General features: G+C 37.8%; 1 protein-coding gene across 6 annotated transcripts in view; it reads left to right on the forward strand.

Moving 5' to 3' along the window:
* The window catches only part of LOC108716896 (protein dopey-1), a 50,175-nt gene that overhangs the window by 18,252 nt on the left and 19,603 nt on the right, over nt 1–12,320 (forward strand). For 5 of the 6 annotated variants that reach the window (XM_018263444.2, XM_018263442.2, XM_041563055.1 and 2 more), the window contains exons 11-22: nt 1,323–1,442; nt 1,617–1,728; nt 2,079–2,108; nt 2,677–2,910; nt 3,868–4,474; nt 5,551–5,825; nt 6,734–6,886; nt 7,682–7,782; nt 7,988–8,244; nt 8,580–10,542; nt 10,627–10,738; nt 11,236–11,418. In XM_018263444.2, coding sequence (XP_018118933.1) covers nt 1,323–1,442; nt 1,617–1,728; nt 2,079–2,108; nt 2,677–2,910; nt 3,868–4,474; nt 5,551–5,825; nt 6,734–6,886; nt 7,682–7,782; nt 7,988–8,244; nt 8,580–10,542; nt 10,627–10,738; nt 11,236–11,418 — 4,147 coding nt within the window. The remainder of the gene's footprint in view (nt 1–1,322; nt 1,443–1,616; nt 1,729–2,078; nt 2,109–2,676; nt 2,911–3,867; nt 4,475–5,550; nt 5,826–6,733; nt 6,887–7,681; nt 7,783–7,987; nt 8,245–8,579; nt 10,543–10,626; nt 10,739–11,235; nt 11,419–12,320) is intronic. The other variant, XM_018263446.2, reaches the window with a different exon arrangement.

The raw sequence follows: 12,320 nt of genomic DNA on the forward strand, positions 1-12,320 counted from the left end.
TTGACAAAATGTTAGCATGTCTTTTTTTTTTTTTAAACTATTTGTATATATTTATGTTTGCATGTACCGGTATAACTTTTTTTATAAAGCGCTACTAGGATTTGGACTTAAAAGCATGTTCCTTGTAATATTTTGTAGTCCATGTGCACAAAAATGTTTGTGTGCAGTTTATAGGTCCAATCAAGTGTTAATTAGTTGTGCACACACAAAATTATCTGTGCTCATTTTAGTGCAATGACATATGAGGGGATTTGTTACTGGTGGTAAATATGAGCTGACGAAGGGGCAAGCCCCCGAAACGTTGTGCATTGTTTGACTGAATAAACACGTAGGGGTTTACCCCTTTGCAATTGCTATTGAGTGCCAGGACTCTCTATTTTGTCTATACAAAAGTGTGGGGATTGCCGTATCCCCCAAGGACTGGACACCTAGCAGGATTAACGAAGGAGGGCCGGTGAGTGCAAGCGGATATTGTTTTGGTAAATATGAGCTACCACAGGTGACAGGTCTCCTAAAAAAACTTTTGCGCTGATCCAGCATGGGAAAATACCTTTCTTTGCATTTACCTGTGAGTAAACCGTATTGGTACGAGTGATGTGTTTACTTTCGGAATGGAAAGGCATTTTCAGGAGATTTGTCCCTTCGGGTAGCTCATGTTTACCGCAGCTGACCAATCTCTTTGTGTGTCATTGCCCTTAGTTGTGTGCACTGGTGTCATGCTCGCTGGCTGTGCACAATAGATCCACAGGCAAACGCCACTAAAAAAACCATGTTTAATTACACTACATTACATGCAGAATCTTCAGCCTTTGAAGTATGCACTTGTTAAACCTTGCTCAATGAGTTCATCCTTTCCTAGTAATGGAGGTTAAATAGATCCTAATTGTGACTGTCCCCAATGTAATTCTTTAGTTCCACTTTCCTGATTGCATAAGCCTAAATCACAAGGACCCCAGATCTGTTTCTGTAGTACAGAGAAATGTAATTTCCTGTTGAAGTTGAAAATCTATTTATTTAAAGCTCAGTTATTGTTAACCAAAGAGTTCAAGAATACCTTGGGGTAGATCTGTCCTACTATGTTTATAAGCTGCTGTGCACGTTTATTAATCTGTAGTATATGAGTTCCCACAAATTTCCAGGGCATACAGTAGCTTGGTGATAAGGGTAAAATCTCAGAACCCAAAAATGTACTCCTGGCAGTTCAAATGCCATGGTACTTTGAGCAAAATGTTCTGTTATTGTATGTTTAATGTACAGTAAAAAGGCTTTACAAAGGCTTTTATGTTGGAAATTACAGTCACTTCTTTATTTTATTTATGAAGTAAACTGAGGGAAAACAAGAGGACTGCAGAGTTGATAAAAACAGCAAACCTTCTGTTTAACTCTTTTGAACCTTATTACATGTGGGATTACATCGCTCGTTGGTTTGAAGAATGTTGCAGGTCAGTATCCATTACACGTGATTTGTTTTTTCCCTGATGTTTAATGGTAAAGATTTAGGGTGAGGTTACTTTTTCTGTTTTACTGGCTTCTATTGCATAATTAAGGAAACCAAAGCTTTAGTTGTAGTTGTTTTAACAGTCTTCTGTTTCTGTTCATATGTTATGAAATTTTAGGAGGACTCTCCACTCCAGGCCACAATCCTCAGGTGGTGATAGTTGCAAGTCTGAGCTACCACTTATCAATTTTTGCTTGTTGGTGGATTTCTTGTTGGATATAGTTTCCTTGGTAAGAGCTTTACTACATCTTCAGTACTTCATAATTTCTGATTAGAAAGCCAGCTTCCTCATACATAATGTCAGTGTCGTCATGTACATTCTGATGCATCATTAAAAGCAGACACCATCCCTACAGCTACTGTAGATGTATGGCTTGCAACAACTGTCTATATTACATTCCCCTCTGCTCTTATATATGATTGATTATAAATCCACCCTAAAAAGACAGCTTGATTTGCCCATATTATGGCTTGATAGGTTCACATTTCCCTTCTTTTTCCTGTGTGTACTAAAATATCTGCTTGATCTGTTTCCATTTGCCTTCCTGTTTCTTATATCTGTTGCCTTCCTTTTCTGAAGCCGACTAGAAGTATGAGAGTGATTTGTCAGGTATTGTATGACAGTCTTATTATTTCCCTGTTGGTTTTGTCCCCTCAAATCCATTTTCTTTGCATATACTTTATGCAATATCAATAATTCCTTTTTTGTTTAGAGATAACAAGTTGTTTAGAGATAACAATTGTCACACTTGTTTGTTTGTTCAGTATGATTAATGTGTTGGTTGGAATTCCACTCAGCACATGTAAGAAAGCAGATATTAATGCTCTTCACTGTTCGATGCTGTCTAATATAGAAGTATCTTTAACTGCATCTTTAACTAACTCTTTATCCTTTTCTACACTTCACCATGTTTACCGAGCTGCATGGGGTTTTTTACCTCCCCTCTAGTTTTGAATAACTTCCAAAGTTTAGATACAGTTCTGGTAGGTAGAATATATGCTGTCTTTTGAAGAAAACACCAGGCATTGATTTGATTGAATTGATAAATAAAAAATAAAGAACCCCATGTTCAGCAGTTCATTGCACACAAGGGTCTGTCAACTTTATGTATATGGAATGTTGTTTTCGATGAATGTTAATCCACATGCTTGAGCTCCTCAATACTGTTTTTGTACAGGAGGCCTACATTGAAATACAGACTGAACACCTGCCTCAGCTCCTCCTGAGGATGATTTCAGCACTGACAAGCCACCTTCAAACCCTAGACCTGAAAGAACTCGAAGACTCACTGAGGCTTTGTTCAAAAATCCTCAGCAAGGTTCAGCCTCCTCTTTTATCTCCTGGGATGGATGGTACTTTACAGTTTCCAGGTGGACGAAACAGCTACTGCAAAGAGAAAGATGAAAGAAAGGTAATGAAGTATTTTTTAAATGAGATTGTGCATACTTAAAGATAAAGGTCAAAAATAAGTAAAATGTACAAATCCCTCTAAAAGTTGTGTAAAATCTCAGGAGATACGATGTACCCAGATCCTATACAGTGCAATTAAAAATGGCTGAAGGGGCCACACTCTTCCATTAAAGGGTTCCTGGTTATGATTTATTTGAAGGACCCTACTCCCAAATAAAACGATGACACAAGGGGAAATTAGAAACAGTTTTGCAAAATTTGGTCCATGTTATTGTGAGAAGCAGGTCTGAGGACCCCAAGGGCCCTAAGCTCCTAGCCAAGATGAAAATGTGTTGGGTTAAAATGTCAGTGCTGGCTTAGCTTCTAAAAATGAGTATTGTAACATGTTTTTCCCTGTACTACCTTTTGTTATTGAAATTCAACAATATGTATCTTAAACAGCAAGGAAAACTAGACTGAGGTACTTTTGCAGAGGATTCTTGGTACTTTACATCAATAGCAGGGAGAGACCCATAGTTTGCAGATCCCTATTGTACAACGTAGTGTATACAGTGTTATAGTAAATCATCAAAATGGAGAGGCAGAAATGCAGCTTATATTGTAATGGTCATTTATTCATTATGAAAATCACTTACAGAGCTTTTTCTTTCATACAAAATACCCTCAACACAATAGTGATTGCTACAGTACCTAAACCCATTATTTAAGTATCTCAACACTCATAAAGGGGATGTCATTTTTTTCTTGGTATTACTTGGCTGTATTCATGTTCATTCATCAACTAGCAGTTAGGCGGGTTAAAATTGATTTAAAAGGTTGAACTTGATGGACGTATATCTTTTTTTCAACCTAACTTACGGTGTTACTATGTTGTCAGCATTGGGTAGCTCTGAGGCACTGAAAAAATCCTAAATGCTTTATTGCCTGCTTACATTCTCATTTTATGTTTCTTTCATAGCTTTCCCCTGATACCTCAGAAAACACAGGTGATGTGTTTGAAGATGGAGAGAACCCACCAAGCAGTCGGTCATCAGAGAGTGGCTTTACTGAGTTTGTGCAGTATCAGGCTGACAGAGCTGATGACATTGACAGTGAAGGCCAAGGTGCAACCGGTCTGCCCTTAGGTAGCACTTCATCAGAAGCTGAAACAGCATCTACAGTTGGATCTGAGGAGACACTTATTCCGCCCCTGTCTTTAAGCCCTCACAGGACAGCTGCTCACAGCATTACATCCACACAAAAGACTGCCATGCAGTGTTGCTTAGAGTATTTTCAGCAGTTTTTGACAAGACTTTTCACCTTGTACATTATTCCCAAAAGTCCTGTAACTATGGAAGTTATTCATGTTGGGGACCTCGCTGCAGGTCAGACAGACAGTACTAAGTGGCAAACACCAGTGCAAAAGAACCCTAAAGAGAAGATAACTAACAGGCCACTTTCACCAAAAGAATACCGCCCTGCCTTTATTGCCGCATGCCAGCTATTTCTTGAATGTTCAAGCTTTCCTGTTTACATTGCAGAAGGCAGTCAAGCATCAGAGATTAATGCAAGTATGGCTAATGCAGGTAAAGACTCTGCTGGGACACCTATGGTTCAGGCATATAAAAAGAACTCTGTAACACTCAGAAAAGCCATGTATGTGTTGTAGGACAGCATAAATCGTAATAAAAGACTCAAGCTCAGTACTTGGTACTGTTCATCTACAATCCCTTTACGGGGTAAATTCTCACAATTTTGTGGGGATTCACCCAATAAAGTGATTGCAGAAGGAGCCTCACACTCTCTCCTAAAGCTGCCTCTATGGTTTGCAGGCCCATTACACACCTACCACATATTTATCTGACTAGGAGAAGACCTTAATATTTTTTTTTCCAGACAACATACTGTAGACCAGTGATCCCCAACCAGTAGCTCATGAGCAACATCCATGCATTAAATTGGTAAATCAAGAAACCGCCAGTGACGGAGCACCAGTGTGAATCAAGAATATCCAACTAATGCTGGGTGAATGTGTGTTATCTCTAAATGCTCATGAGCAACATGTTGCTCTCCAACCCCTTGGATGTTGCTCCCAGTGGTCTCAAGGCAGATGCTTATTTTTGAATTCCTGACTTGGAGGCAAATTTTGGTTGCATAAAAACCGCATGTACTGCCAAGCAGAGCCTCATGTAGTTGACAGTCCACTTAGGGGCTACCAAATGGCCAATCACAGCCCTTATTTGGCACCCCAAGAACATTTTTCATGCTAGCGTTGCTCCCCAACTCCTTTTACATCTGAATGTTGCTCACAGGTTCAAAAGGTTGGGGATTCCTGCTGTAGACCTTTTCATATAGTACAGAGCCACAAGTTTCATTACATATAATGACCAAACAAATAGGTATTACAGATGTACTGTCACGCTGCATAGCTGGCTTGTTTAATTACATGGAGCATAGATAATAAAAGTGGATTACAAGGCTGTGTTGATAATAAAGTTATCATTTTTTTGCAACACTAATTTTGCAGCACTTATTGATACAAAGAAAGCTGAATGCAGAAAACTGATTAGTGGAATTTGTAGTCTGTTTAATTACTTATCTATGTAAAAGTTATATTTTTGTTTGATTCTGATAATATTTTCAAATGTGTGTTGCAATGCAGACTGTGAGCAGGTCCAGCCTCCTCTGTGGCTCCAGACACTTATGAACGCATGCAGCATGGCACAAGATTTCAGCATTCAGAGTGTGGCCATCTCTCTTGTCATGGACCTGGTGGGACTTACGCAGTCAGTGGCAGTCGTTGCAGGCGAGAACTCCAGCAGTCTAGAACCTTCCCAGCCTTTAAGCCCTAACCAAGGGCGAGTGTCTGTTGTTATCAGGCCACCACTTACTGAAGGCAATTTAAGATACATTGCAGAGAAAACAGAGTTTTTTAAGGTAAGGTTGGACATGCACTTTTCAATGTTATATTCTGTTTATTTGTCTCATTGCTTTTATATGTATGCATTGGATTAGGTTAATGTGAGAGCTGGGTATTTATGTCAAATACAATGTGAAGATTAAATACCTGGAATTGGTTAGCTAATAGCATTACTGTTAAGCCTTCTACAATCTGGTCCAAGCTGCTCTGACTATGTTTTAAGCTAAATTTAGTGTCACGTCACTAAATGTGATGTGACACTAGAATCTCTCCTATTACATTTATCCTTAGTTTCCAGGTTTTTTTTAATACTCTGCCTTGTAGTTTATAATATCTTTCTGTGAGATGATTATTACATAGACATAAAGCAACTGTCATAAAAAAATATTTTTTAATTCAGAGCAATACAGGGGTGGTTCACCTTAAAGTTAACTTTTAATATGTAATTCTAAGCAACTTTTCAATTGGTCTTCATTATTTTTTTTATTATTGTTTTTAATTATTTGCCTTATTCTTCTGACTCTTTCCAGCTTTCAAATGGGGGTCACTGACCCCATTTAAAAAACAAAAGCTCTGCAAGAGTAACAATTTTTTGTTACTTTTTATTACTCATCTTTCTGTTTGGGCCTCTCCTTTTCATATTCAGGTCTTTTATTCAAATGAAGGCATGGTTGCTAGGGTAAGTTGAACCCAAGCAACCAGATTGTTGAAATTGCAAATTGGACTGCTGCTGCATAAAAAGCTAAATAACTCAAAAACCACTAATAATAAAACATGAGAATGAGTTGCAAATTGCCTCAGTATATCACTCTCTTCATCATATTAAAAGTTCACTCAAAGGTGAACATCCCCTTTAATATACATTTTCATTTTCTTGTACAGCCCTTTTATATACATTTGTATTTGTTTCACTCACCATTCACAGCATGTGGCTTTAACTCTGTGGGAGCAGTTAGGAGATCGGACTCCTCAACACCATCAAAGAAGTGTGGAACTTTTCTACCAGCTGCACAGTTTAGTACCCTCCTCTAGTATATGTGAAGATGTCATCAGCCAGCAGCTAACACACAAGGACAAGGTAATTTGTTGTCTATGTGTCAGGGTATACTATGTCAGGCTTATGTTGCCTCCAATGATTAGCCTTAATAGGGGAGTAAGCTTTTCTAAGTATGGACTAGTAAACTGTAGTACCTTTTTGTTTTTTTTATTGTGTGAATTTAGATATCTTCTCCATATACAAGTATGGGATCCATTATCCGGAAACACCTTATCTAGAAAGCTCTGAATTACAGGAAGGCCAGCTCCCTTAAACTCCATTTCAATCATATAATTAAAAATTTTAAAAATGATTTCCTTTTTTCTCTGTAATAATAAAACAGTAGCTTGTACTTGATCTGAACTACGATGATATATATACTTATTTTAAGCAAAATAATCCTAGTGGGTTTAATTAATGTTTAAATTATTATTTTAGTAGACTTAAGATATGAAGATCCAAATTAATAAAATGCCCCTTATCCACTATCTGAAAATTCTGCATAACAAGTCCCATATCTGTATAGAATTTGAAATTGACATGTTGTGTACTGACTTAGCATTCAATAAAATGTGTCAGGCAGCCTTACTGATTCTATCTGAGTAAAACCTCACCCTCATACTCTAATGAAGCAGTGCACCTAGTACACATATTATCATAAAAATTTTATAATGTTAATTTTCTTTTAAAAGTTTTATATAGACTTTGGATGAACCATCTCACAGATAAGGGAGTACAGCGTAAAACGAATTTAATTTTGTTTAGAAGATTAGATTGGTAGTGTGTATTTTTGTCTGGTTTCATATATTCTCTTTAATGTATTTTATATCTTTATAGAAAATAAGAATGGAAGCTCATGGAAGATTTGCTGTCCTCTGGCATTTGACCCGGGACTTACATATAAACAAAACATCATCTTATGGACGTACATTTGACAGGTCTGTAATGCACTGCCAACAATAACCATAACTATAGACACAGCAACTTGGTGGGCCTTATTTGGTAAAAAAGATACATTCCAATTACAGCAACTTTATTAATACATATCACTGTATATTAACACACAAAGCCCAGGGTTTTGTATGTTACAGAAACATTCTGATCATTCCATTCTGATCATTTTATATGCCTTGTTTTTTTTAGGTCATTGTTTATTATGCTTGATAGTCTAAACAGTTTGGATGGATGTACATCATCTGTTGGACAAGCCTGGCTAAATCAAGTGCTCCAGAGACATGATATTGCAAGAGTACTTGAGCCTCTTCTGCTGTTGCTCCTTCATCCAAAGACACAGCGGGTATCTGTGCAAAGGGTGCAAGCAGAGAGGCATTGGAGCAAGTCCCTTCGATACCTTGAAGATAACAGGAATAACTCACTTAGAAAATTTACCAGCAGTGATGGTATGTGCAGTTGCTTACATTTATAGGGAAAATAGGCACCCCAACTGTAAACACTTGTGTATAGCATTAGAGTAATGTAACCAGTGATGTAACATTTTAGCCATATATCAAAACTAGAGTATATCATACTTGTTATTGGCTCATTTAGTAGATTGGTATGCAGGATTACTGCATACTAATCTACTTAGTGCACTGCTTTCGGTATGGTATAAACACTTGTGGACGTTGATTCTTGATAATCTATTTATATTTGTTGCTTGGTTAAATATTGATTCAGTATAAATTCATGCTTCTAATGATACAATTTCAGACTGTTTTTTCTTTCTTTTTTTCAGCAATGTCTAACTCCAGGGAAAGTTCAGGACAAATGGCATCAAAACAAGGAGCCGCTGATGATATGGAGACCTTCAGTCTTACAGTTAACCCTCTCAGTGACAGGCTTTCCCTTTTGAGCACCAGCAGCGAAACTATTCCAATGGGAGTGTCTGATTTTGATCTTCCGGATCAGCAGACTGAGATTTTGCAAAGCTCTGACTCTGGTTGCTCTCAGTCATCAGTGGGAGAAAGTGTCAACTATGAGGTTGATGCAGAGAGTGTATCTGCTCAAGATAACTGCCAAACTTTAGCAGAGGAACCCATTGCTGAAATAGTTCAACAAGTTATTTTAGACATGATAGACAAAGTTCTCACAGACCTTGGTGAAGATGATGATTCAAATTATTCACAATATAATCCACAAGACAACCCAAATATTAATACGTTCAGCTCTACTGTCAATGGGGACAATGAGGGTAAAGTTGTTCAGATGAATGATGATGTTCTAGTAGGCAGTGACCAATCTAAACTTTTATCTGTGTCTGCAGAAGTTGGCATTGAAAGCCTAGCAAATGCTATTTCTAGAAATATTTCCTCTCCTTGCATCATGGGCCAACAAAACCTCACAGATTTTACCCTTAACTTAGAATCACAAAGCAGAAAGAGAAGCCACAGTAGTATACAGTTCAATTTTATAGGCAAAACAACTGAAAAAGACAGTTCTGTTAAAGATGTCAGCAAACAGGGCGCAAAGCCCAAATTAAAAATGTCCAGAAGGAAAGATGAAGATAAGAAAAAAACACAAAATGAAAAGCTAAAGCAGGCAAATGTTTTCTTTAGTGATGGGTTGGATTTAGAGAACTGGTACAGCTGCGGAGAAGGAGAAATTTCAGAAATTGAAAGTGAAGTGGGATCTCCTGAAGTACGTAAATCTCCACATTTTAACATCCACCCTCTGTATCAACACGTGCTGCTCTACCTTCAGCTGTATGACTCCTCAAGGACATTATATGCGTTTACTGCCATTAAAGCCATATTAAAGACTTGCCCCACGGTTTTTGTAAAAGCCATTTCAACCACTAATGTTTGTAATGCTTATACCCCGCAGCTATCATTGCTCCAAAATCTTTTGGCCCGCCATCGGATATCGGTAATGGGAAAAGATTTTTATAGCAATATTCCACTGGACTCAAATCACAATTTTCGCAGTTCAATGTATATAGAGATTGTTATATCCTTATGTCTATATTTTATGAGGAGCCACTATCCTACTCATGTTAAGGTAACACAGCAAGATCTCATGGGCAATCGCAACATGCAAATGATGAGCATTGAAATTCTGACTCTGCTTTTTACAGAGCTTGCTAAAGTCATCGAAAGCTCTGCAAAGGGTTTTGCCAGTTTCATATCGGATGTGTTATCAAAGTGCAAGGTTCAGAAAGTAATTTTACATTGCTTGTTGTCATCAATTTTTAGTGCTCAGAAATGGCACAATGAAAGAATGGCTGAAAAGAACATAATGGCTATAGAAGAAGGGTTTTCTGAGGACAGCTTAATTAATTTCTCAGAAGATGAGTTTGACAATGGCAGCACATTGCAGTCTCAGCTTTTAAAGGTTCTTCAGAGTCTGATCATTCTGGAGCACCGTGTGCTGACCGTTCCGGAAGACAACGAAGCAGCCTTTGATTTTGTCATTACTGACTTGGAAAACATTAATCCTCAGCAGCCAATGACTTCACTCCAGTACTTGCACTCTCAACCAATCACATGCCAGGGGATGTTCCTTTGTGCTGTCATTAGAGCTTTACACCAGCATTACACTTGTAAAATGCACCCTCAGTGGATTTGCCTTATGACATCCACCTTGCCTTACATGGGGAAAGTTCTGCAAAAAGTAGTAGTTTCAGTGACCTTACAGCTTTGCAGAAATCTGGATAACTTAATTCAGCAGTACAAGTATGAAACTGGACTGTCGGACTCTAGGCATGTCATATTTATAATATTATTTTCATTATTTCTCGTTGTGTTGTTTTAAGAAAACTCATTTAATTTTCTTTTCTGTTTTAGGCCACTTTGGATGGCATCTTTTGTTCCTCCAGACACGATTCTGACTCTGTTAGAAGGAATTACAACAATAATTCACTACTGCTTGCTTGATCCATCCGCTCAGTATCACCAGGTAAAATATGGATGATGAATTTTGATAGAATGCAAAACGTTGACTACAGATGAATATTTTTTAGTGAAATAGCAAGAATATGTACTTTTGAAATAATAAAGAATAGACACAGAAGGTAGAAAATATCCACAGTGGAATAGGCTACCAACGTGCATGAATAGAACTTTTATCTAGCTAATTCTTTCGAACAATCCAGCTCTTCTGTTACTGGAAATTGCACCACTGCAATTTGCAACTTTGTTCTACACTAAGCTGTAAAACATGTTTGAATATTAAGCAGTATGTTTGAGGGATGCAAACAGATTTCTCTAGGTGGGCCAAACCGAACCCTATACATTTCATTAGCTGAGTACAAGGAGAGGCTTTTGGGCATGACAAACATATGTTTGATATGAATTGCCCCTTATTGTGGCACCAAGTTAAGTAGGTTTTTAACAGAAGAGATGACGTTGGGCAGTACTTGTCAGCTGTTTGATTTATGCCTCCCTTATTGGCAGCTTATGGTGAGTGTTGATCAGAAGCACTTACTTGAGGCTCGCAGTGGAATGCTGTCCATCCTTCATCTGATTATGTCATCAGTTACCTTGCTGTGGAGCGTACTGCAACAAGCTGACTCTTCAGAGAGAAACTTCACTGCTGCTTCTGCATCTGTAACCACAATCAATCTTGGCTCTACAAAGGTTAGACAAAGGCAAAAGACAATTGTTTCACTCAGTGGATATGTTGGATTTGTTTTTTTCTCTCTTTTATGAAAGCAGATCAATGTAGAATTCAAGGTGTGCAATTACTGAGCACATTGCAATTAAAAGAAATAGCTATGGTATAAGATGTACTTTAGGTTTTATGCTCTTGTGTGCAGGGCTCTCTGGTCCTAGTTTTATTCTGTAACCATTGTAAGATTTATACCTTATAAATAGATGTAAAGTGCTGCATAAATAATTATGATTAGGTTTGGTAGGTTTTGTTCCTTTTGATTAAAACAAAATCATAGTGTTCCACGATCCTGTAACAGGCTTTGGTAATACCATGCAGAAGTCTTTCCAGATACTAAAACTAATTCCTCAGCTAAAATGGCATGGGGAGAACACTGCTGGCTTTCAAGTCACTAACTAAACCCTGAAAAAGCCACGCTTGATGTCACCTAGCTGCTATAAATATATGGGTTATGGGTTTAATGAATACCTAATAGTGAATAAATGAGCTGCTATATTTCTGAACCAGTTGTACTTTAGTTACTAATAGTGTCTGTTATTGGACAGCCTCTGAAACAGTGTGGATTAGCATTAGGGTCCCTGGCTGTGGGCAAGTACCATGTACCCCCTAAGCATTTTATGTGATGTTTCTTAAGTTTAAATGTTAATTGCGCATAAGATAGTTAACTCTCTTGCCTTCTTTAAAGAGGTTTCATTAGTCATACCCATACAGGTTTAATGATATATACTTAAGGCAAGATGTCTCGTATTGTGTTATGGAGAGTGTGTATGATTCTCCACCCAGAGGTTGAAGTTATTTATCTGGTGAAATTGGAACAGTTCTGTGTCTGGCGCTTGATTTTGCTGTTTGAAGGTTGACCACTCCAGGA

The sequence above is a fragment of the Xenopus laevis genome, chromosome 5L, assembly GCF_017654675.1.
Source record: "Xenopus laevis strain J_2021 chromosome 5L, Xenopus_laevis_v10.1, whole genome shotgun sequence".
NCBI classification, from domain to species: domain Eukaryota; kingdom Metazoa; phylum Chordata; class Amphibia; order Anura; family Pipidae; genus Xenopus; species Xenopus laevis.